This window comes from Perna viridis, chromosome 1, assembly GCF_037379345.1.
Source record: "Perna viridis isolate PV_CMFRI_1.1 ecotype Kerala chromosome 1, ASM3737934v1, whole genome shotgun sequence".
Taxonomy (NCBI): Eukaryota; Metazoa; Mollusca; class Bivalvia; order Mytilida; family Mytilidae; genus Perna; species Perna viridis.
The window spans coordinates 59,988,478-60,015,241 of record NC_142445.1 but is presented as its reverse complement, the minus strand read 5'-3'; the positions used below and the strand labels follow the sequence as shown (position 1 = coordinate 60,015,241).

At 33.2% G+C, this 26,764-nt stretch overlaps 1 protein-coding gene across 3 annotated transcripts in view; it reads left to right on the top strand.

Moving 5' to 3' along the window:
* LOC148629642 (microphthalmia-associated transcription factor-like) overlaps positions 1 to 26,764 on the top strand; it is a 43,456-nt gene that overhangs the window by 6,991 nt on the left and 9,701 nt on the right. The window contains exons 1-3 of one of the 3 annotated variants that reach the window (XM_088554761.1): positions 8,319 to 8,539; positions 15,884 to 16,085; positions 25,348 to 25,584. In XM_088554761.1, the coding sequence (XP_088410887.1) occupies positions 8,430 to 8,539; positions 15,884 to 16,085; positions 25,348 to 25,584 (549 nt within the window). In that variant the 5' untranslated portion in view covers positions 8,319 to 8,429. Of the gene's footprint in view, positions 1 to 8,318; positions 8,540 to 12,357; positions 12,393 to 15,883; positions 16,086 to 25,347; positions 25,585 to 26,764 lie in introns of those variants that run through there. The other 2 variants (XM_088554771.1, XM_088554751.1) reach the window with 2 other exon arrangements.

The following is a 26,764-nucleotide window of genomic DNA, read 5'->3' as shown; positions in this document are numbered from 1 at the left end:
TATGATTACTGGAAGATGGCGCCACTCATTAAATGATGTTAGGGTTAAAAGAGGAGCAGACAGTGCTAGTGATCACTATCTTATTGTCAACAAGATAAAATTCAAACTGAAAAAGGCTCCAGAAGGAAACGAACTGGATAGGATGACTTATGATGTATAGAAACTGAAAGACAAAAAAGTCAGAGATAAATTCAATACTGAAATTAAAACCCGGTTTCACATTTTTTCGAGAAATAGAGAACAATAATGAAAAAAATAGGAGATGTCACTCAGATTTGGAATAACATCAAGGATATGTATACAAACAAGAAGCTCCCAGGAGCCCGAATCGCTCACCTTTTTACATTTTGCTTTCAAGGGCAATAAATTTAACAAGATGTCGTCCAACAGTTTTGTCTCAAGAAGACTTTGGTAGGACTTATCATTAGGATCATTTCGTATCTATCATATTTTAAATGATATTGGCTATAAACTGTAAAAAAACGTCATTTTTTCACCTTTCAAGGGCAATAGCTCTTACGAGGAGTCGTCTGACAACTTTTGACCCCGAAGACTTTTGTAGGCCTTTAAATAAGGATCATATCAGCAATTTGGCCTAACCTAACGGTTTTTGAGATATATGCAAAAAACTACTTTCTGACCCCTATAATCTATTTTTAGTAACGGCGGTCATGTTTTTCGAAAAAATAAAAATCAAAAGATCAAAAATCCCCACATCAGTTCTATACAGGATATGTCCCAAAGTAACATTCATACCAAGTTTGGTAATAATTGGCCAAGTAGTGTCAGAGGAGAAGATTTTGAAAAGAAATAATATTAGAAATAGCAAAAAAAAACAAAAACAAAAAACAAAAAACACGTCAAAATAGGGCAATAACTCCAACATGGGTTAACAGATAAAACAGAAAATTTGACTAGTAGATCTCAACATGCTAAACACTGTTACCGCTCTCAAGATACGGCTAAACCTAACGGTTTAAGAGATATATGCGAAAAAACTACTGTCTGATCCTTATGTTCTATTTTTTGGTAACGGTGGCCATGTTTTTCGACAGATCATAAACCCCCACAACAGTTCTATGCAGTATACCTCAAGGAACATTCATACCAAGTTTGGTTTCAATTGGTCGAGTAGTGTCAGAGGAGAAGATTTTTGAAAGAAATAACATAAAAAATAGCACAAAAAAAACCCCGTCAAAATGGGCAATAACTCCGACATGGCTTAACAAATTAAAAAAAAATAAAATTTCATACCAAGTTTGGTTCCAATTGGTCAAGTAGTGTCAGAGGAGAAGAGTTTTGAAAGAAATAACATTAAAAATGGCAAAAATCGTTGAAAAAGGGCAATAACTCCTTCAGCCAGGTGAGCTAAAAATGACAGAAAAAGTGTCGGGAAAGCGAGATAATAAGATCAAGAAATGGCTATCAGATTACACCTGGAAAAACATCACTAAAAGGAAAGAAAAAAGGATCAAGCTCAACAACGCAAAGCCAGGGCGCCTGAAAGAGAAACTACAAGTTGAATACACCAACAAAGAAAAAGAAGTAAACTTTAAGACTTGTACAAAGAAAGATCGGAAGAATTATATTGCAAACCTAGTCCAGGAGGCAGAGGAAGCATCATCTGTGGTGAACTCAGTGCATTGTATAAGATTTCTAGACAACTTAGCGGAAAATCAAATATTAGCGCTACACCAGAGCAAAGCAAGGAAGGAAAGCTACTTGCAATAGAAAAAGATCAGTTACAACGTTGGGCAGAGCATTTCAGTTGAACTGTACAGGACAACTAATATACCAAACATACAACCATTTGGTGAACCATTATAGAAATGGATACAGAGACTGTTAGGTAAGAGAAAATAAAGAGAGCCATAAAATAACTAAAAAAAAAACGGAAAAGCTCCGGGTATAGATAACATCAGCACAGAACTATTAAAGGCTGACATTGAAGTTCGTATATACAGTTTATGTATGTGACCCGCGACGCATGGCATTAGCTGGTACCATATGTCAGAGTCCAGTTAATAAGAAGATCCGTAATACCACCAAGAAATGTTAAAAGAATGTCGTCATCTTCTTGTTTAGATAAATGAACTGAATCGTGTACTGGAAGTAAATCCCAAGGATTTCTATCATTTATAAGGGATTCACAATGAAGTATGGAATGTTTGACTATGACGTCTGTAAACCGGTCACAAAGAGAGCATCGTAAATTAACGATAATTTTGTTATATTTACCAGAAATTACATTACCTTGGATTAAATAGCAGTCTATGAGTTGTTACCGACGCTCTACACAACAGACCAAAGAACAACGAACGGCTTGTCTTTCAAACCCTCTGTCGACCACAGTCCTGAGTTACTTATAGTAGAAGCACTCGATGAACGTTTGACAGCACCATGAAAACTGATTTATTCAACGGGTCATAGTTTTCCTTTCCTCGTTTGTCTACCCCGGACTTGACTTTTTATGAGCAACTCGGTGGGTGTTTCTGGAAAAGCAGAGGACGCTTACCCTATCGGTGCACCTGGTCCATGCTCCCAGTTTTTAGTGGAGTCCGAGTTGCTCATTTACTTTTGTTACTTTGTATGTATGATTTTAGTTACTTTATGTTCTTTGTTGTGTATGTCTGTTTTCCATGTCTGGTCTTTGTCCCTGGATTATATTCTTTTGATCACCGCTATAACCTTGGTTCCCTTGATTACTCCTTCAAACAATATAAACTGAGTAAAGTATCTTTGAGGCTGTTCCAACATAGATGTTTCAGTTTTGTTCAAACGACTCCAAAGTTCACAGCCCTAAAGGGCCCAGTAGGTAGAATTACACGTTAAATACAACGGTATTTGACACTGGTTACATGCAATGAGTAGTGAGTGTAAGTTATGTTTCAGGTTTTTTACATGCATTATCAGTTCTATCAAACGTTCGGGCATGACAGTCTATGAGAGTTCCGGCATATGTGACTTTGTATATCCTTTTAATAGTTTGATCACCAAATTAAAAATCCAAGCGATATTTCTGCAAAAGTCTCTCATAAGTAAACAGTTACACTTAACTTTTCAAAGCATTGTATTTTAAACTCCACTTTTTCGCATACTTGTGGACAATGTTAAGCGAGTCTTGTAGTCCTGTTTAAAAAAAAAGCTTAACAATGTTGTGTCATCACTAATGATATACAAGGAATGTGTAAGTTTTCGATAAGTAACCCATTTGTCGATTCTACAAGGACATGAATTAATCCATTGAACAGATCCAGACAGACAGAACACATCTTTGTCCTACTCCCTGACAGATTTCGAATGATTTACTGGATATTGACTTGTATTGAACATGAGCACTTGCAGACTTGTACCATACATATATATTAATCTCCACATCTTTCCATATATTCCTAGTTCCGAAGTTTGTACAACAGGTCATCCTGCCAAATTCTGTAGAACGCTTTTTCGTTGTCTAAGAATGCAGAATATACCACAGAGTTTCGTTCCCTGTACAAAGTTACAGATTCTTTTAACATATATATTGCTGGTATACAACCATGGTTCCTGACAAAACCTAATTAAAGGGGATCATCAAAGGCATTGTTATGTTCTGCTTTGTGAGATACATTTGAATATGGTTTAAAATTATCTTTTCCAATAATTTGCTGAGGACCGAAGTAAGCGTAACAGCTCGGTAATTGGTTGGTAAAGTTCTGTCTTTATTATTTCCCTTCAAGATTGTACAGAATTATTATAGTACCGTGACGAAACGAAGCCGGTATACATTCCGAAGTCGTTATCATGTTATATTAAATTTTGACAATAAGTAGGTTTAGCTTCTTTGGCACCTTGCTGTTGAAGTACTTCTTCGTCTAAGAATCGGGCAAAATGAATATAATGTGTGGCACATGAAGGAAAAAAACGCAGAGATTTTATTGAAATAACCATCAAAGTGTTTGTAAAATTTGCCTTTTTGAAATATTGATAGGTCAAATTCAGTAAAATGGCGGGAAAATTTTCCCTATATAAGCAATCAAAAAATATCTACGTCACCGATGGTTTAGGATAAACTTAAAAAGCTTTTTGGTTGTTTTCTAGATGTACTAATTATATTTTAGGCAAAAATGACTAAATTGGGGAAAATGATGTGCCACCTATTCAGCTATTGTTTTTTTTTCTCAGTTTTACCCCCGTTTGAAGTTGAGTAATCCAATCGGTAGTAGGTCCTACATGTATTTGGAGATACCTTGCCGTAGTTCTGAACCGTTGTTCGCGCCCCCCGATGTACTAAAACAACGTAAATGTCATCTGCAAGGGAGTTCTGACCCGGATCATTGATCAAATCCCTATCTTTTACCGTTAGGTTGTCACTAGTATTTTTAACAAAAACATATCACTCATAAATTAGTTCTGTTCACATGCAATCGATTTCGAAAACAGTCAGTATGAGAAAATCATATTTTCGGTAATATTACGATATAGAAAATCACATAATTGTGTGTGTAACTTTGTTTTGAAACACCATTCAAATTGTCAGACCGTATATTTGCTATAGTATAATTGTCAAAAAACTTACGGATCCAATTCAAAACAACCGCCATTCCCTCTTATTTTTTTCGTGGTTGTTAATTGGTGCATGAGATAAACCATAGAAAATGGTTACACCGGTATTAGACGAATACTCTGCTCTTTTCTTGAAGACCTATATGCTTAGAGATCATATACGTCAACAGAAAATAACCAGACTTATTACAGTGTCAAAGCAAGTTGGACTCGAAGTAAACACTCTGAAAACCAAAGTCATAGCAATCAACTATAACTCAAATAAAACTGCAATTACATATAAGATCAACAACACAAGCACAGAGGAAGTCGAGGATTTCATTAACGTCCCTCTAGCCATCAATGCCAGCCCAGATGGAAGCTAGCCGTCAATAATATATTCATTAGCGGTGCGTTCAAAATTTGAATTAAAGTTATTCATATGATAATAACGTTAAATAGGAATAACAAGTACTATCTTTAAAAAGGATAGCTGACGCAGTAAAATTTGTTCTTTTCACTTATTATTTTCTACATTTCTTTCAGGAAAAACACATGACACTCAATTTCAATTTTCGATGCAGTTTTTTCGAACGCCACTAAGTTATCAGTACCTGGCCAATCGGGAAACGGAATTACGATCAGGTAACTTGCCTTTCCATGGAAGAGGGTCTTTGAGGTCAAAGGGTAAAAGTGAAACTATACCGACTGCGTCGGAAAAATATTTTAGATTTTTCTGAACATTTTTACATTTTTTGTCTTCAATTGCTGGACCGGGTGCAGAAATTTTGAAAAGGGTTTTTTTAGGTGGTTTCCTGAAAAAAGCTGGGGATTTCCAGGCTACATGGTCATTTTTGGCCAAAATTCTCCTACAAAAAAGGGGGAACCGACCCCGTCTGGCATCGACGGCTAGCTTCACAGTGGCGTGAATTTCACATACTTTGGCAGTGTGATAAGCAATGATAATGGTTCCAGCAAAGACATCGAAGCTAGACTGAGCAAAGCAAGATCATAATTCTGCCAGTTTAGAGTAATCTGGCAGTAAACCTCACTGAGCGCGTAGATAGACCAAGCTCAGACTCTACAACAGCAATGTAAAATCAGTATTACTCTATGGCTCTGATTGTTGGGGAATAATCTAAAGTGACTTTAACAAATTGGCTGCCTTCCACAACACATGCTTGCGAAAAAATCTGTGAGATATATTGGCCGAATAAGATTTCCAACAAAGACTTATATGAAATGACATCTCAATGAGACATCAGAGTGCAAATCAAAACCAGCAAGCGCAAGTGGATAGGGCATGTCATAAGAAGAGAGCCAACAACATTTCTAGAGTGTCACTAAAATAGACTCAAATTGGAAAAAAAAAGAAGCATGGGAGATATAAAGAAACATGGCAACGAACAGTGGATAGTGCGATGAAAGAAATGGGGATGTCATGGCCAGAAGTAGAGAATACGGCACTAGACAGGAAGTTATGGAGACAGCTGATTGTGGTCTTATGTGCATCAAAATACGAAGAGGACTAACAGTCTGTCGGACCGCGACCTAATCTCTATAAACTTCATGCTTTTAACAAAGTAATGTTGTGTTGCCGTCTTAGATTTTACCAATATGCTTAAAGTAACTCATCATCTTGTTTTGTAGAGCAGGTTACTTAATTCTTCATGAAATTTAATTTAACATTTCTCATCCATCAATACGTTTCAAATAAAGTATAAGTTGATTTCATAAGTAATCACATTAAGTCTTAATCACAAAAGATTACGTCAAGCTCACTTACAAGTTTTAAAGTTTAATACTTTGATGCTTAAAGAAGTATACTTTAGTTTGAAAAAAAACTTGAATTTATTTTTAATTTTGAAAATTGAAATTGAGATTTTAACTCTGGTATTTTTATCTAAATACATCATATCAAATATCAAATTTAGTTAGTCTTTATACTACAGATGATTGGTATTGTCATTAGACAAGTGCGGAAGAAAAACTCCTAAATTTTGTTCTAGTTATTGCAATATGCGCCGAGACAATTGTTGACGAGAAATTACTTGTACAATCCACATTGTACAAGTTATTACTTGAATGGTGTCACCATACAACTTATTATTAGTACAATATTTCATACAAGTACAAAATAACGACATGGACACAACGGATAGCCATTAACTTGGATTGTTCGCCATTAAATCAACTTAAATCACCAAAATATATTTTTTAATGAAATATAGGTCGTTTCTTGACAAGTTTCATTATCACATGACTTCAAGATGGAAGAATTCAGCAGTTCAGCGCTAAACCACCTGATTGTTCTCGTCAGAGGTCTCAGTTGATGTTAATCTTTTTGTTGTCATGTCTATCTGTAGTTTGTAGTTATAATTCTTTATAATATATATAATAATTTGACGCAGTACTACCTGTTTGTATGATACCAGGGTCGGACCCAGACACTTTGAAAAGGGGAGTGACAGTCGAGGTTCCCCAGAAAAAGGAGGATTCTAAGACGTTTTTTTGCAATTTTTTGGGTCAATTTTACACATGAAAAATCAAGATCTGGGGGAAAGATATGTATGCTAAGTTGACCTATAACGCTCTTTAGTCAGACTTTTATGTGTTATGGAACGCACATTATTCTTTTTTAAGTTCTAACGCAATCAATTACACAGACCTACGGCGGAAAAAATAACTGCAGAGGGAATATTCGCAAAGACGACCTGGTCGATTATAATTGTTTGCATCTATCGATATTTTTATGCTGAATGAAATTCACTACTATATGTTTATATCAACGATACCGTTATACAATAAGACACAAAACAAGTCACAGAAATGGTTGTATTGATGTAAGTATGACGGTTATGATGTTCCACCCATATGCATTTGAGTAGTTTTAACGATGTATAGCCGGCCCTGAAAACTCTCACGGCCAATTGAATTATACGGACCGACTATATATAGTATCGCTATGCTTTGCTTGAAGGTCAATCAAGCAAGGATGACTTTCTCTGATCAATATGCCCTTCTGCAAATTTCTTGAGATTATGTATTGGTGCAAAAAAATTCTCTCTTCGCCTCTTCAAACTGTATTAAACTTAACATCTAAGATGACACGAATAGGGGAAACCCAGCTGATAGTTACGTACTGTATCTGTTTTTGAAACAGATGCTTGTTGCGTTTGAGGCGTTTTCGTACACACAATGATCGATGTGATAAAGAATATAACTTAATATTGGCAAATGAGTGTTACACTAGTTGTCAATGAAACACTTTAAAAAAATGTAAGTGTGACAAAGTTATCAGAAAGGAAATTTAATTTGACGGTACTATGAAAACAAGTGGCTTACAACTATTAAGATTTTTTTATGTCTGGAGATGATAAAGTATTCGGATGTATCTATAGAAAAGTTAATTTTTCGTTAGAAAGCATATAGTTATCTGTTGTTTTCGTTTTCTATCTAATTAAAAAAAAATTAAAAACTTTTTGTTTTTAAATATGATCATTTTTTTTTCAATTTCTTTGTTCACAACAATGGTTGTCTCTCTTTGAATATATTTCACATTTCACGCTAAGTGTTAGTATGTTCTTTAATGCTCAAATTTATTTGTGGATATAATATTGATTTAAATAATCATATAGATGAACGTCTTTTCCATCACCTATTAAGATATTCTAAGATGTAATAAAACACCCCCTTGGGCCCCATGTGTGGGTTTTTCCCTATATGACGTTATGTTCTTAAAATAGAAGCTGTTCGTGACGGAAAATAGTCTGAGCTTTTCATTGGTTGAAATGCATGAGGCTACCACTTGTTCCGAAAGACAGGAAAATCGACATTTTGTCTCGAACAAGACTGCAAGTCAGTGTAAAAAAATTAGGGAAATAATCGTTAAAAAAAACTTTCAAATGGGAGACTCTGGAATTGAAACTGATTTAAGTTCCTATTTGATGTCTGCCACAGAAATGGACAGCGATGACAACTACTATAAACTTCAGAGTAGAGCTATTGTGGGAAGGTAATTTTATAGAACGCCGTTGATGACTGACGTCATGTTGTTTACATTCATTTGCAATGTCAGCCCACCTCTATCGTTGTAAATACTTAACTTCAGCTAAATATCAAAGGGGAACCCATCATAGGTGTTCAGCATATAAATACTTGATACTGATATGATGAAGGTGAAACCTTTCAACGCTCCCGAAGTAACATTAATAAAAACTAATTTTTTGTGAGCTGTTATTTGTTATGTTATACCTTCAAGTATGGTAAATTTTGTAATGATATATATTTGCCCTAAAGCATTATACTAATTGTCATGGTCTAATATGTCTATTGGCTGAAATGTCCGGCATTCATAAAGAATTATTGGGTTTCGAGATTGATGGTAAAGGAATAATATTGACCAAACTTAACAAACTTGATGACTTTTCATTCAGAATTGTCAACTTTCCTTTCATCTGTGGCAACATCCCTTCAGCACCTGCATATGGAGTTTTTATATTGCAACTCAAATGTTATGACAGAGCATGCCGTAACTACGTAGACTTCTTGTATCATGCTAGACTTCTTACAATTAGGCTTTTGGAACAGGGTTATGTTGCTGCAAGATTGAAGTCATCGCTACAGAAGTTTTATGGTCGTCATCATGAAGTTGTGGATCGTTAAGGTGTATTCGTCTGCACCATGAAAACTGATTTGTTCAATGTGTCATTGTTTTCCTTTCTTCATTCATCATCCCTGGACTTGACTTTTTATGAACAACTCTGCGGGTGTTTCTAGAAAAGCAGAGGATGCTTACCTGGTCCATGCTCCCAGTTTTTAGTGGAGTCTGAGTTGCTCATTAACATTTATTACTTTGTATGTAGTATTTTAGTTACTTTATGTTCTTTGTTGTGTTTGTCTGTTTTCCATGTCTGGTCTTTGTCCCTGGATTACATTCCGTTGATTCTGCCAGAATTTTGGTTCCCTTGATTACTCTTTAAACATGTCTGATGCTAGAGGTTAGAATGGAACAAAATAAGAAAAAAAGTTAATGCTATGTCAGGGCAATCCATACTTGGTGGTTTGGGCGAAATACTAAGCCTGGTTTTGCTCACTTCACCCTCAGACAACACCAATAGCAAAGTGAAGCCTTTTGATTTTCAGACATCACTAAAGATTGGGACTGTACAATTGTAGTCCTTATTTTAATAGCTGCATTTCGACCAGAGTAATCTTTCTTCTGAAATAAATTAAAAAAACCTGTACCCAATGGAGAAAAAAATATCAAAGTCTTTGATACCTATCAAATATTCGGTAATAATCCAGTATTTTAATCAGCTTCTCATAAATGTTCAATACAGAATTAATATTCTTCACTCTGTACTGCTTACAACATCATTTATACATTATTTTATAACAAAACATGCAAATTTGTAATGCGGTTTCTTATTGGGGTACATTTATCTCAGTTGATACATTGTATTTCAGTAGAGAACACAATGCATCGAATTTGATCTTCTTGTTTCATACATGTACAAATGTATTTGAACAGTAAAATATTGCATTTCAATGGAACATTCTTCAGCTTGTAACATTTTTGGATCAACTGGAACAATTTGTTTCAATAAAATTTCGATCTGGATTTGTCAGTAATAAATTTTGAAAATGATATTGATATTCTTAATCAACTTTTGTCTAGAGACAAGATATTTGACTGAGAAAACATTGTGGATAAATTAAAGCCCAGGATTTTTGTTTTCCAGGAAAAAATCCAAGAACAAAATTCAAACAGAATTGTCTACCTGAAATTTTCTAACAGTGATTCTAAAAAGGAGAAAAATGAGTGTGGTATACAGTTTTGTTTACTCATTCATATAATTATACCACAAACCAAGTTTGGGGGTATATAGGTTTCACCCTGTCTGTCTGTCAATCTGTCCAACAGTGTGTTTTATCTGTCCAAACTACCTATTATTTCTAAGCAACTTGCAGTAATGTTATGAAACTTAGTGGAATGTGATATAATGATGCAAACTGTCAAGTATTTATACTTGGACCAAACATTGTAGAAATGGTGGCTGTTGGATTCTTAGGCATTTTTTCAGCGCAACTTGGTCTGATGCATTATCCACAGTGTATTCCTGATTGTCCCACTTTTGAAAATTACAGGTAGAACTGGTAAGATTTTTTGTGGAACAATAACGAATAGATATGTGGGTCAATTAGGAATTTCAAATGATGGACAATCAGGAATTGTTTTGATTGTAATTTTGGTGTTGTTAAGATTCATCATTACATAACAAATATAGCCACAATTTCACCAGTAATTTCCCTCTGACTACAGTATATATAGAAGAACTTACTTTTTTTACTTTGTATTTATTATTTTAGTTATTTAATGTTCTTTGTTGTGTGTGTCTGTTTTCATGTCTGGTCTTTGTCCCTGAGTTACAGTCTTTTTATTTCTGCTAGAATCTTGGTTCCCTTGATTACACTTTCGAAAGTGTGTTGTAAACAAAAAAGAGTACTGATTGCTGTTCTGAGTTGGATGTTTTAGAAATGGCAGCAGATAGTGTGTCGAAAGTGTCCAGTATGCATTGTACATGTATGTCCATATTTGTCCAAAAATGTACCGAGCTCAACAGACTTTGGTGGTATTAGTCCTGTTAGGGGCAATGTCTAGTTAATTTTGCTGTCATAAATTTGGAAAAGGGGTAGAGGTACATTTTGTATAGCAAATCAAACACCTGTATAATATAGTCAATCATTCAGGCATCATGCTGGTTTCATTTTGTCCGACACCTGTATATATAATGTAGTCAATCATTCAGGCATCATGCTGGTTTCATTTTGTCCAAAATATTTAGCTACTTACACATGTAATTAAAGTAACATTTACAATGTATCTCAATTAAAGAAAATGACCCTATGACAAAATGCTTAATTATTGTGTACATGTATGTAATATCATGTACATGTATCACAATGACACATAATAAAAAAAATGTTGGGGAATGATGTGTGTGCATGTTCACTTTTCCCTAACCTCTCCTCACTTCTCCCTGGTGTCTCTCTGAAAGAGAAGTCTCTTCTTTCTGTTTTTACAATAAAAATTCAAAACTGTATGAAGGTTTAAAGGTGTGTCCATACTTCTGCCAACTAAACAGGGTTCAACCACTGGTGGTATCAAGTTATGCCCCATAAAGCATTTTATTTGTTATTATTAATTTTTCTACAACATTGACTACCCATACGAACAATTCTGGAAGCTAATTTTAAAAAAAGTTGGTTGTATGAAAATAGGTTCATTGGACTTGAGGTTGTTTTTTAGGATAGTATAACTCTGTACATAAATGTGTGACAGATCTGTTGCATTATAACTAAATTAGTTGTGTGTCTAGATCTATTTTCAGAGACATTTTAAGTTTAATTTTAAATGTATTTGAATGGAAATATGAATACATTTAATAACATGTAGTTCAAAAATATCTATCTACTTGAAATAAGTTTCCAATTGAACTTTATTCTATTTTGTGAATTTCCTCAATACTGCAGTATTTATTGATAGCTTTATGAAGCTTTATAACACTTAAAAAAGTGACTGTTGTTTAAGAGGAGTATACTCCACCTGGATTCATTCCTATAAGCTTGTTGTAACAAGTCTCTTTGTTTTTGAGAAATTTTGAATTATTATCGGATGCTGATACAGGTATCTGTTCCAAAGGTGATGTTTCTAATCACTTGGCAAAGGTGACAAGATTAATCTGTTGGCTATTACACTATATGTTGTAATCAATATGCTTGATAAGATATACATGAAATTCTTTCTTACTGGATGAGGTTAAGAAATTAAAAGTAATTTGTAGAATGAAGTTACCAGTTGCAAGGTAATTATAAGTAAATACTGGTAACAGGGGAGAACAAGTTTTTTTTATTACATGAATGCAAAGTGTTACTCTAGTTTAAAAAATATAAGTAAAACAAAATCCATCAAGATTTACTAAATTATTGTATTTCCAAGGTTTTTAGATTTCAGCATTCCTAATTATGTACTGTGACATTTACATCTATTTTTCAAAAACTAAATTTTTCTTCATTACATTGTTTTGCTAGATGTATTGTATATGTCGTTGATATTATCTTCTGAATGGGACTGAAAATTTCAAAATTTGTCCCAAAAAAAGGGTCACATGACCCATAGTGAGGAAAGGTATTACTGTTCATGTATTACATATATATTTGGTGGTTGCTAATTTCACTGATTTTGTCAAGTGAACATATTTGCAGGCATTAATTTTTTGCAGTTTAGAAAAAATTATCAGTGTTTTATAGGGTTACAAATTAATTTTTCACGCTTTTCTTTCCTCTGCAAAAACAGCAAAAAATTAGTACATTTACATTATTAGGTACTAGATGTATACTAATAAGTTGTTAATGACAGTCTTTTTCAATGTTAGTACTATTTAAAAGTTTTGTATATCTATACTATACTTCACTATTCCCAAATTTCCACAATCTACAAACATGATACATATTTTCCTAATGTAAGAGGACAGGGCAGTTTTGAATAAAGTCAACATAATTATTGCTGAATATATAATATAGTAAAACCTGTGAAACCCCATTGATCAGGTTACACACTTATTAGATCTACACACATTCAAAATACATTCAAACTGATACGTTGAGACTGTAATAATAGTCTGGTTTAGACTAGTTTTCAGTTTATTCTGTGTTTGACATATTCACCATACATATTATCGTCATATTTGGTTTAGACAGGTTTTGGTTTATTCAGGGTTTAGTTTAGACTTGTATTTTCTTTTCTACATTATATTTGTTAATCATATCTTGGGCACAGTGAAATTTAATTTTATAAATTGATGTATCTGTTTATCTTTGTTTTATTTTGTTACTGTGTCCAAAGTGTACCATTTGACCCATAAGTAAAATTATTACATTATTGATTGATTTAGTTCAATTCACGTGTCACTTCTTTCTCAGCGGTGTATACTGTATCTCAGTATGTCACAAAATTTTGATAATTCATGCAATACATTTAAACTGTAAATATATATGTATGACTATCATAAGTTTTGATTAAAAGTGATAAAATTGATACAAGTTAAAATGAGTCCTATTTGCATACAAACATTATAAATAATGATTAAGTGAAGAAAAAAAAGGTAAGGTACATTATACAGTTACCTTTATGTTTTATGATTAGTTTAAGCTTGTGAAAGGAAATAGAAATAAAATATTTATTTCAAGACAAATTTTACATTTTAAAGAGGAATAACATCTATTTTATTTCTTTCCACTCTGTTTATCTTACTTACTCAGTTTCATGGTACAAAATGATATTTTTATACAATCTTTAACATTTTATTTTATTCTATAATGGTATCACACTGTTGGGAGTATTGCTGTCCTTGCCCATCGGTATTGTTGTCATTGTCCGTCAGTGTTGCTATTCTTGTCTGGTGGTATTGCTGTCCTTGTCCATCGATATTGCTGTCCTTGTCCGACGGTATTGCTGTCCTTGTCCATCTGTTAACTTATGTTTCTTTAGGATCAAATAAGTAAAGCTTATCCAATCTTTTTGAAAAATATCTTTAACCATTTTGGAGTTTAAGGGGTACAAAATTTGTCGGCGTAAAAAAAATCAAAAAGTGAATAAAAAAGTTAAACTTCGTTATTTTTGGTCTGATTTTGTAAGATTTTCTTTATTGGATTCCTTATGAATTTTTCAATCAGATTTCCGATATCTCTTATGGTTTTTCAATTGAAAGGGGTCAAAGGGGCCACACCCCAATAAATCAACATTTTAATATTTGGTCCAATTTTTAATTATTTTTTTTTATTGAATTCCTTATAAAAATCCCTGCCTGCTTCTTTTATGTTATTTAGTTACAGTGATTGAGGGAACTTAAAGCATCATTTTTTCACTGGTAATCAAATCCAAAATATGTATGCTATATTGTGTCCACACATGCCCCAAGTTATGTGTTCATCATGTTAGTCAAATTGTACTACACTCAGTGAAGCTCTATATTTATTTTTGGCCCAATATTGAATGTTTTTTATCAGATTCCATTTGAAAATCCCTGGCTTCGCATTTCAATCAGATTTCAGATATCTGTTATGACATTTTGTTATGGGGCCAAAGGGGTTCCACCCCACCCCACCCCTCCAAAAAAAAACAAACAAAAACAAAACAAAACGAAAAAACAATAATTTTTTAGTTTGGTCATATTTTGAACATTTTCTATATGATTCCTTATGGAATCCCTGCCTGTGTTTTTCTATCAGATTTACATCTCTTATGTTTTTGTAGCTACAGGAGTCAAAGTCTTTGATAAGCACTTATAAAACAACACTTCACTTTTAACTGAATTTTAAATTTTGTGCTGTATTCTGTCCAAACCAGCTGTTGTGCCCATAATGAACATAATGAAGGAAAAATCACCAGCCAAGTCAGGATCTTTTAAGGTTAAAGATGACTCTTGGGGTGTTGGAAGGTATTAACTGCAAAATCCAGTCAATGGATAAGACAAATGAAGTCAATTATACAACACAACCTTGCCTAACTATTATTTTCATTTGAAAAGCTTTTACAATTGAAGTGAAGAAAAATCTGTGAGGTACACTGTACATTGAAGTTAATATTCTATGATTTAGTGTAAGCTGTAAAAGTTAATGGGAATAAGGATGATTTTAAAGGAATTGATCTTGACTTAATTTCTCTCCACTCTGTTTATTTTGCATAATTACTCAATTTCACACCCCTTTCATGGTTATGTAAACCAATATAAATATCTAGAACAGGCATTGGACTTAGAGTGATTCTGGTTTATAAGGATAACCTGGTTATCCTCTCAAAATTTGTAGCACTATGTCGTCATACATGGATTGGGTTTTTAGTGAAATTACTAGAAATCCAGCATTTTGGAGCTATTATAATTGGGTTGATGTGAACTTCGACTTGTTGAACAGGTACAGATAAACAGTTCTTACTTACAAGTTGGATGTTTTCTTTTAAGGAGAAAATCTGTGTCTTATTAATCTGGTATATAAAAGTGTGTTAGGAAAAATTGACCTTCAGTTGCTATATTAAGTCATGATGTTATAACCATAAGAACTAGAGTCAAGAGGAAATATATATTGCATATAACATATATTGTCAGACAAGATATGAATTACTGGTATAAAAATATCTAAACAAATTTGTGTGTAGCTCATCTTTAAAAACTGCTCTAAATGACTATATGCAGATGTTTTTAGTTTTCTGACATTGTTGAACAGTATTTAAAAACGTTTAATGATTAAAGTTTTTCTTTTTTTAAAAATTGCTTAATTTTTATTCTTCCTTTTTTAGTCCAAAGGTTGATATCAAGCACACAAATGCATCTCTGAGAGTGAATCTGAAGCAACAGTTACAGAAACAACAAATAGAAGAGGAGAAAAAAAGAGACCAGAGTTTGTCACAATCCTATAAACCTCCGCAATCTAAACCACAAGTCATACAAATGCCTATATCATCATCTATACCCAATGTTGAGATAGCACCACACTTACAGGTAAGAACTTTGAAGGATGTATATATCAGGTCCTAGAGAGAGAAATGGGAAAAAACCTCTCCTAGTGCTCACCTCTGCCATTTATCTTTGAGAGGAACTTTTTGTAATAGATTATGCAAAAATGTTAATATTGTCATCCTCATCATCGATGTCTACATTAGGCCCTGATTTATAAATGTTAACTACTGTGTGCCATTCCTTCCAATATTTAGGCAAGGGTCATTCTATTCTGAACAAATTGTAAAAAAATACTAAAAAAATCTCCCTGGTCATTTTTCCACAGTGTTTCTATAACAATTTTATTTTTATTTCTCGTCACCTTTCTTGGTCACCAAAGTGCTTTCATTATATCTGTTTCTTGATGTAAAGCGTTTTTCACACCTTGAATGAAAATTACAATTCTCTGAATTAGGAGAAACTTTCAGAAGCTTTACCACATCCAGAATGGCGACCGGCTTTCCCAGTGCCAGCATTCTGGCGATCCATCTGCATAAATGCTCACATACAAGCGATGGCAGGTACGGCTTATGCAAAACCTTTTTGCATATTAAAAACTTAGTCGAAATTTTGTACAGATATTCACGGGAGCCGATTCCCTCATGACAACCTACGTAAGGCGATCATAGCCTGTCCTTACGGGAAGCATTGAATAAAATGAATTGAACACAGCTGTTTTCTTGATTGCATGCATGATAATTATCTAATATCAAAGCAACCAAGATGCTATTAATACAAAAATAAACATTAACAAACTTGATAATTGTACATGTACACAAAAATTGAGTTCTTCTGACAGAAAAACAATAAAGATAGCTACTTTGAGTTGCTGCTTAAGAGAGGTTACTCCCAAAAATAGGCAAATACAGCATAACAAAACTGCAGTCAATGATAACATCTTGGTAATATTAACATTTCAGAACTACAGAGTGTTACACCTTTAGGGTGAGAGTCCAGAGAATTCCCTTCATTTATCAAAACGCCTATCTTGTTGCTCTTAAAAAAAAATCCCTGCCTGTCTGGTCATATATTTCCTCCCATGTTAGGAGAAACCATCAGTCATTTTTCTTTGTACCTATAAATTTTTTGAAGTGAAGCTAAGAAAAAAAGTTATTTTGAGCTATTCATATAAAAACCATCAAGGGTAAACTATTTAAACCTACCATTCAGTTTAGTAGCTGAGAATAAAAAAAATGACACAGAATGAACTATCCATTAACCATACAATGCCCATCATTAGTTTTATTATAAGCAAGATGGAAATATCTTTCAAGCCTTGTTGAACAATGTTAACTGGCATATAGTCAGTTACTGATAGTCAAGGGTTCAAAATTATATGTGGTGGTTTGAGTTCCAGGACAATCAATTTCTAACATGAGACCTCAAAATATCATTTACTGAAGTCCTGGATCTCCAACCCTTTTCAGTTGACACTTTATTGACAAATGATTGAGGACTTGAGGTTTTGCTCAAGTGGATGTATGATTTCAAATTTTGAAAAATCCATGACCTCCCACTCTTGAAATTTATTTTGAAACCCTGTCATCTTGATGCTGGTACATTAACACACACAATGGTGTCATGATTATTCCTATTCCAATTAGGTGACTGTTATACATAAGGCTGTATACATTAGGAGAGAAAATTTATTAAGTATTTTTTTTCACAATTTAGCACTGATACTGGGTATATTTGCCTGTGATTTGGTCTAAAAACTGTTAAAGAGAATGAGAAACCACTTATGTTCTATTAAGAAAGAGTACATAGTTTCTTGTGTGAAGTACATGTTTATATAATCTGTTATGGGGAAAAATCTTAATGCATTTATTGAACTGTATGCGTGTATGTGTTACCTACATTTTGACTTTTGGGACTGAACTTTAAAAAATGTTGGTTTGCTATTTGTCGATCTACTCATTGAAAACCTTCCTACTCAATTTTTAGCTCACCTGGCCAAAGGCCATGTAAACTATTGCCATCACTTGGCGTCTATCGTCGTCGTCGTTAACAATTATACATAACTCTTCTCCTCTGAAACTACTTCACTGATTAGAACCAAACTTGGTATAAATGTTCTTTGGGGTATCCTGCATAGAACTATTTTTTGGGATTTTTCATTCGTAGAAAAACATGGCCGCCGTTACTAAAAATAGAACATAGGGGTCAGACAGTAGTTTTTCACATACATCTCCAAAACCGTTTATGTTTAGCTAAATTCTGATAGGGTAAAAGTGTTCAGCATGATGAGATGTTTCTGTGGTCAAATTTTGGTTTTAATATGTTAAACCATGTTGGAGTTATTGCCCTTTTTCAACAAGTTTTGCTATTTTTAATGTATATTTCTTTCAAAAATCTCCTCTTACACTACTTAACCAATTGAAACCAAACATGTTATGAATGTTCCTCGGGGTATCTTGCATAAAACTGGTGTGGGGATTTTTGATTTGTGAAAAAAACATGGCAGCCGTTACTAAAAATAGAACAGCCGTCAGACAGTAGTTTTTTGCTTATATCTCCAAAACCGTTAGGTTTAGCCAAATTCTTTCACTAGCTGGAATGATCCTTATTATTAGGACTACAAAAGTTGTCAGATGACTCCTTGTAAGAGTTATTGCCCTTGAAAGGGGAAAAATGACTCTTTTTTTTTCACAGTTTTCAGTCAATATCTTGAAAACTATGATAGATTATAAGATTCTTTCAATTGTTTAAATGATCTTTATGATAAGGCCTACCAAAGATTTTTTGAATCAAAATTGTTGGATAACTTCCTGTTAAATTTACTGCCTTTGAAAGGCAAAATTCAACCAGGTGGGCGATTCAGGCTCCTGGTAGCTTCTTGTTTATTCATGCTTTCCCAGACAATTTTTTAAAATTCTATTTTTAGCACATTGGCTTCACATTTTGGCATTTTTTCTGAGAACAATTTAATTTTACCTACCCACCTACTCTTATCTAAATTTGTAAGTCAATAAATAGCAAACTAGCATTATTTTATAGATAGCCTTGGCTTCCCTACCACAAAACATGTCCTGGAACCCAAAGGAAAGCAGTGATGAATTAAAAAATTAGATTAACTGATAGCCTTCCTTGCATGTCCAATACTGTATAAGATTTGTCTGCATTTTTATTCATAAAATGTAAATACTTATCCTTAATTTCACCCCATTGCAGATGAGGAAGCCTTCATCTTGTTGGACTAGGTATCATTTCTTTTCACTGACAGATAATATATGTAAGAAAATGGTTTGGTATATTAGTTTTGATGTTCAAGATTATATGGTTAGCTTTATGTGAGTTTTTGTCTATTAACTCCTAAAATATCACTTAAAAAGACAAATTTAAACCAAATGGCAATGTAATATTCTATTTTATACATGTAACTGACACCATAATTAAGGGAAAAGATTTGATGTCTGTTTGTGATAAGATTATGTTGATGCTGATATGGAATATATTGTAATAGTTTTGTAAAATAAAGAACAGAAAACTTATGATTTCATAATCAAGAGTCACATACATGTATTGTGCAAGTAGTACTACCTGAATAGTTTGCAAAACATCCTAAGAAACTAGTGAGCAACCATGGAATGAAATGTTCTGTCCTACCTTTTTTATTAAATCTAACAAAAAAGATATTAGAAAAAGAGGAGATCCTGCTTCTTTCTTTATTTTACTTAAAATTTCATCCAAGCCTACCCCCCTGGTTCCCTAAAATCTTTTTCTGAGCTAGGTTGGTAATTATTGAAGTAAGTGCTGCTCTTTTAAAGCTTCAAGTTAGCTCACAGTTTTCACCTAGAATGAAACTAAGTTCATTTTTCACTGATAATTTAAATTACACAGTATTTTTTTCAGACACATATGTAATATTTGAAAATGGGAGTCCTGTGAAAATTTAGTTTTAACAGAGGTAGCTTGTGCTCAAATCATATCGTCAGAAACACTGTGACAAGCCACATTTTTTTCTAATTTATATCTACTTTTTTTAGAAAAAATATTTTTTTTATGGAAGGGAGCCAGAAAGTACTAAACCCACATATGAAACTACCCTATTAGTACATCAGTCTGAAAGGTTGTGCATTAAAAAACCTTATTTGACCTAAGACCTGATTGAAACATGAATCAAACTTTGGCAGCTATGTATTTTCCCACTGTACAAGGATGTTCCTTCCTTTTCATACACTACATGGGGTGAGATAGAGTGATGGTAATTATAATGTTTAGAGAGGTCATCTGTTATCAAGTGTTAACTTACTAGAGAGGGGGTGGTATCAAGTTCATGTATGCACAGGTTAAAGATGAAATGAATATTACAAATATGGGATGGAAGGTAGGGAATGAATTTTCTATTAATAATTAAATATGATGCATTTTTGTGAATACATGTAGAGATTGTTGGATTTAATTTTTTTGTCAGGTAACAGACTACTTAATTTATTACTTGACAACAACTTTATTTAAATTTTCATGATGGCCATTGACTGCAGACTTTACAGTTTATCATTTTTTGAAAGTGAAATTTTGTGGGAGATGGGGGAATGAGGAACATTGGAGCCATCTTCCTGTTAGGAACAGTTTTGTACTCTATAGTTGGATATGCAATGCAATATTAGCACATCTTTGTGTAAGATTGCATTTTATTTTATTTGTATGTTAACTTTTTTTAATATCTGGCATTCAAAATAACAACCCCCCCCCCACTCTGCTTTCACACAAGAAAAATATCAATTTCTGATACTATAACAAAACTTAATGTCAAATATACCATCATTCTAAAAGAAATAAAAGTGCATGATATTCTTTATTCTCATATTTTGTTTAGAGGCAAAAAGAAATAATGATGGAGCACTTATTTGACATAGAATATGTAAGCTAGGCAGAGCCAATGATTTTCACAATTTCAAGCCAAATGTTTGTCATTTCATTGCATTGTTATTGTTGTAATATAGCTTCAAAACTTTTACATTTTAAACCTGGAAAACAGTGATTGTTATTTAAAGCTATGATATGCAGGGATGATTTTTTTCTGCTTTTTAGCAGAATTCCGCTATTTCAAATCAGTATTTTATTGTTATGAACCTTTTTTTTTACTGTATATTTACTTCCAATTTTGCAAATTTCGCTTTGTAGACCTCATAAAATCATCCCTGGACATCCAGGCAACTTAAAAATATTATGTTTCTGATACCACAACTTTATTCACTGAGAGTATACTGGTCAGTTTAATATGATCAATCAAGAAAGGTCAATTTAAATGTTTCTTTCTGTTACCAGACATAATGTTTCTTATTCTAATGTTTAGTTCCCTACTGGCGACTTTCACTGAAGAGGACTGTCCATCAGTCTAGCAAACCAGTTTTCCACACTTTTTTCATCATACTTCAATACTATTGATATTTGATACATTGCTTTACCATAACAGGTTACAGATCAAGTTCAGATTTTGATCAAGTCTGTTGATTTTTTTTGCTTAGTTATGGATCTTGAACTTTTTGCTGGGTTATGGCCCTTGGACTTGGAAAATTTATGTGATAACAGTGTCTAGCTTTGTTTTTGTCATGCTTGCAGATATATAATTGTTATTTGGTACATTGTTTAACCGTGACAAGTTACAGATCAAAGTCGAATTGTGTTCTGGTCTGTTGCATTTTTTTTTTTTTTTGCTGGGAAATGGCCTTGGAATATTAGTGCAAAAACTCAGTTTTCTGCACTTTTTTGTGGTGCAGACAATACATTTGATATTTGGTACATTGTTTACATTGACAAATTGCAGATTAAGCTCAAATTTCATTCGTTTAAAAGAAATTTCTTCTGTTAGGGGATTTTATATTACCTTGCAATACTTTCAGAATGTTTTAGTAAATATGAAGCTGCAAATTTTTACACCTAAATGTAGTTTTCATGTCATAAAGCATTATGGAAGAAATGAAGTATTCAATTGTTCACACAATGACACAAACTGTTGATATGCTAATGGAGCTTAGCATTTGTGAATTTATATTTTTAAAAGCTGAGATTATATACATACCTACATTTTTAGCTCACCTGGCCAAAGGCCAAGTGAGCTTATGCCATCACTTGGCATCCGTCGTCGTCATCAACAAATTTTAAAAAATCTTCTCCTCTGAAACTACTGGAGTGACAGGTTTTAAACTTGGTATGTTTGTTCCTTAGGGTGTTTTGCACAAAACGACCGTTGGGATTTTTTATCCTTGAAAAAACATGGCTGCTGCTACTAAAAATAGAACATAGAGGTCAGATTGCATTTTTTGTGCAAATAACTCAAACACCGTTGCCTTTAGCAAATTTCTGGCATAGGGTAATATTGTTCAGCATCATCATGAGATGGACCTATGCGAAAATTTTTCAAAACGATTGGTCAACTGATGTAGGAGTTACAGCCCCTGAAACAGTTTTTTTTTGTGCATTTTTCGCATGTGCAACTTTGAAAATCTTCTTCTCAAAATCCATTGCACAGAATTCAATGAAAGTTGGCATATATGTTCCTTAAGGTATCCCTAACAAAATGATCGTTTGGACTGTTGATTCATGACAAAACATGGCAGTCATTACTAAAAATAGAACATAGGGGTCAGATGGCAGTTTTTTTGCAAATAACTCAAAAACCGTTGCTTTTAGCACATTTCTGGCTGGATAATATTGTTCAGCATCATGAGACAGACCTATACCAAAATTTTCATAGCCATTCATTGACTAATGTAGGCGTTGCGACCCCTGAAACAGTTTTTTTGTTGTTTTTTTTTTTTTTTCACATGTACAACTTTGAAAATCTTCTCTAAAACCATTTAAGATCATTGAATGAAAATAAGCATAATAGTTCTTTAGAGTGTTATGCTCAAAATGACTGTTGTGATTTGTAATCAGTGAATAGATATGGCTGCATATAGTATAAATGGAACTTAGGGGTCACAAGACAGGTTTCTAAAAAAAATTCAAAAATTGTTGCCTTTAGCAAAATTCTGGTTCAGGTCATGAAAATGCTATGAAAAGCATTTCTTGTATTTGACAATTTAGTTGATTTTAACTTAGCCTGTCTCATTCCTCAAGTTTTTCAAATAAGCAAACGGTTAACCAGGTGAGCAATTCAGGCTCTCTTGAGCCTTTAGTTTATTTAGCTTTGTATAAAATATCTATTTCTACTGCCAGTTTCCTCATTTAAGTGCAGATAAATCCAATCATTGAAGATAGTTTACTCTTTTGAACAGAAGTATTTTCAGATGTTACAATTTTCATCCTCTCTGGTAATAATTTGAAAAGTAAAAATAATTTTGAATAGAGGCATTTACACTTGATTTCCATGTGCATGCATGAAATGCAAAAGGCCAAAGATGAAAATCATGTAGCTTAACATACATAATATTATGGGCTTGTTTTTAAGTGGTATTTTTTTTTTCTGTGTACTGGTATAGATTTCAACTTGCTTAGCTTAATGCAGGTCTTAATTCAGGTATCCTTTCATGAACAACTAGCACACAGAAACCCTGAGATTTTTTAAAGGGGGGTTCTAGATATAAAGGGGTGTTTAGACTATAATTTGCTAACTTTGCACAAAACTTACAGCATTTTCAAAGAAAATTGGGAGGGGTGGAGTGTACCAACTACTGGAACCCACAAAATCGACCACTGGCGAGTCTGTACAAAATAAAGGTATAAACCAACAGGCAAAATGAACCAAAATATGACTACCGGGTACATGAAAAAAAAATTCCTTCCTCTTACAATCCTTCCATGTTGATTAACAGTGTAGAATATCTTCTTCTATACCCATTGGAAACCTCACATTCTCTCAAGGGCATTTACTATTAATGAAAAGACAATACAGGAAGGAGGACTTTTAAGCAGGAAACATTATAATTCTTCAAGTAGATTTGTGTTGATACAATGAAATACATGAGCACATTGATGTTAGTTCATGTAATATGTAATTTTTCCTCTTAGAAAAATTTATGAGAAGGGCTTTGAACTTCAGTTCAGCTTACTGTTACTCTATATATATAGGTTATTGACAGTGTCATTTTTGAAAAAAAAAATACATTGTCATTATTTCAAAAATGGGAGTAAAAATGAAAGTTGTTGTTCTGTCCAATAAGGATACAAAAATGTTGACTGATATGAATTGCAAGAAGGAGATTGGATTTAAAATTAAAAGACGCTTGGTAAGGCTGTACATTATACTTTTCTGTCTTCAAATCTAAAGTTCTATTCAGAAAGTCTTACCAGTAATATTTTTAGTTTTTAAAGAAATTGTCAAAAATTTTCCTTTTTTTGTATGTGTGAAACCATAAATTTTAAGTTTCTAATTCCTTACTTACTTGAAGTAATTTAAAAAAAATATGTTGTTCTTTGTAGAAAATTTGTTTGGATACAATAACTTGAATTGAAGTGAATTGATCTGTGTGAAATTTTGTCCTATGGACCTATGCCTCAAAAAACAAGGTTTGAATTGATTTGGGTGGTTATTACCCCTACTGTTCAGGAATAAATGACAATAGGGGTTCAAAAAATAACAATTATTTTTAATTCTGACTAATTCAATTAGGTTTATTTTTAGTCTGGGATAATTCTGAAGTTCTTTGGTGTAGTAAGTCTTTGTAGGTAGATTTTGATTGTTGGGTCCTTTTTTGTCAACATAGAGGTTCAAATTTGGGTTCAAGCTTAAATTTACTTTGATTTCTACTTTGAAGCCTGAGTTGTTGTGGTACTTTGGTGTTCTTACTGAAACCGTATATGTTGATTTTTAAAATTGAGTCTTGTTTTCCATGTGTTCTAAATGGAGGTCAAAATTTGGGTCAAAAAGTAAACTTTTTTGAAAACAAAATCAAACTTAATTTGATTCAAAAAAAAAATTTAGTTCTGGAAGCTCCTTGATATTTTGAATCTGATTTATGTATATCTCCTTTTAGTTTTATTATTGACCACACTCATGGTCTGTCAAAATCCTAAGCTGTGTCATATTTAATCACACTATAAATTCATAGATATTTATGTATAGAGCTCTAATGTATAGTGTATAAATGGCACTACTAAGGGTTCAACCTCTTTTGTCATATCAAGCTGCAGCAAGTGGAACATTTCAGTTGTTCCATCGAACCTCTATTATCAAATAAATGAGAATTACAGAATTCTTAATACAATGGCAATTTATATTGGTTTATGAAAATTGATGCATTCATTGTTTGCATGGTATGTCAGACTATTATTTCCATACAAGTAATATAAATTTATTATTTAAACCTTTTCTTGACAGGTGAAAACACAGTTGCAGAACCCAACTCATTTCCATGTCAAAGAAAGCCAAAGGAGGCAGATTCATATGTTTTTGTCAAACCCTCATGGTAAAGTATCAGCAGTCCAGTCATTGCCAGCTCAGACCAACAACCCAGAACCCCAACAACAACTCAGTGGTAGTGCTCCAGTGGACCAAGATGGCCCCTTCTCAGCAGACCTCAGTAGTTCAGCTATGTCCAGTGAATTAGGTGTCGATGTAAGTAACTTATATATTGATTCATTACTTAATGTGGTTAATTAACCTCTTTGTTAAAATCTGAATAGCTCTGTGGTAGGAACTCACTTTTTTTGCCCACCAAGAGTGTGTAAAAAAACAATTTACATTTGCTTTTCTACTTTTTGATAATATTTGGTGAACTACTGTGAAAGTTCATGGGGTACCAGTTTTCGTGGTTTTTGTGGGTTGGTCAAACATGGAAATTTTGTTCCCAATGAAAAGGAGGTCTGCATTGATGTGTGTACTGAAATGCTCAAATCCACGAATTCAAGAATCCACAAACTTGTGTTTCTTTCTTAATCCACGAAAATTGGTATCCAGGGATTAAAATACTTTCACAGTACATAGTAATTTGAGTCCTCAAGTATGTAATGTGTTGAACCCTAAAGCATTGTATGCTGTGCACATAGTCTGTCTGATTTAACTTAATTAGATTGATTAGTCACAAGAAGGTCTCCTTTAGGATGTGTTTGTAAAAACTTCAATGTGTTGAAAAATTATAGATTTTACTTGATAAAAGATGCATTAAATATAATATAATCTCTTTTCTTTATACATTCTTCTATTTTAGCAGATTTGTCTTTAGATCAATTTATAATCATATTTTTTTAGCGCACCTGGCCAAGTGAGCTTATGCCATCATTGGCGTCCGTCGTCGTCGTGGACAAATTTGAAAAAATCTTCTTTGAAACTACTGGATTGACAGGTTTTAAACTTGGCATGATTGTTCCTTAAATGACCGTTGGGATTTTTGATCCATGAAAAAACATGGCCACCGTTACTTGAAATAGAACATAGGGGTCAGATGGCAGTTTTTTTGCAAATAACTCAAAAACGCTGCCTTTAGCACATTTCTGGCTAGATAATATTGTTCAGCATCATGAGACAGACCTATGCCGAAATTTTCAAAGCCATTCATTGACTAATGTAGGCGTTGCGACCCCTGAAACAGTTTTTTTGTTGTTTTTTTTTTTTTTTTTTTCATATGTACAACTTTGAAAATCTTCTTCTCTAAAACCATTTAAGATCATTGAATGAAAATAAGCATAATAGTTCTTTAGAGTGTTGTGCTCAAAAAGACTGTTGTGATTTTTAATCCGTGAATAGATATGGCTGCCTATACTAAAAATGGAACTTAGGGGGTCATAAGACAGGTTTC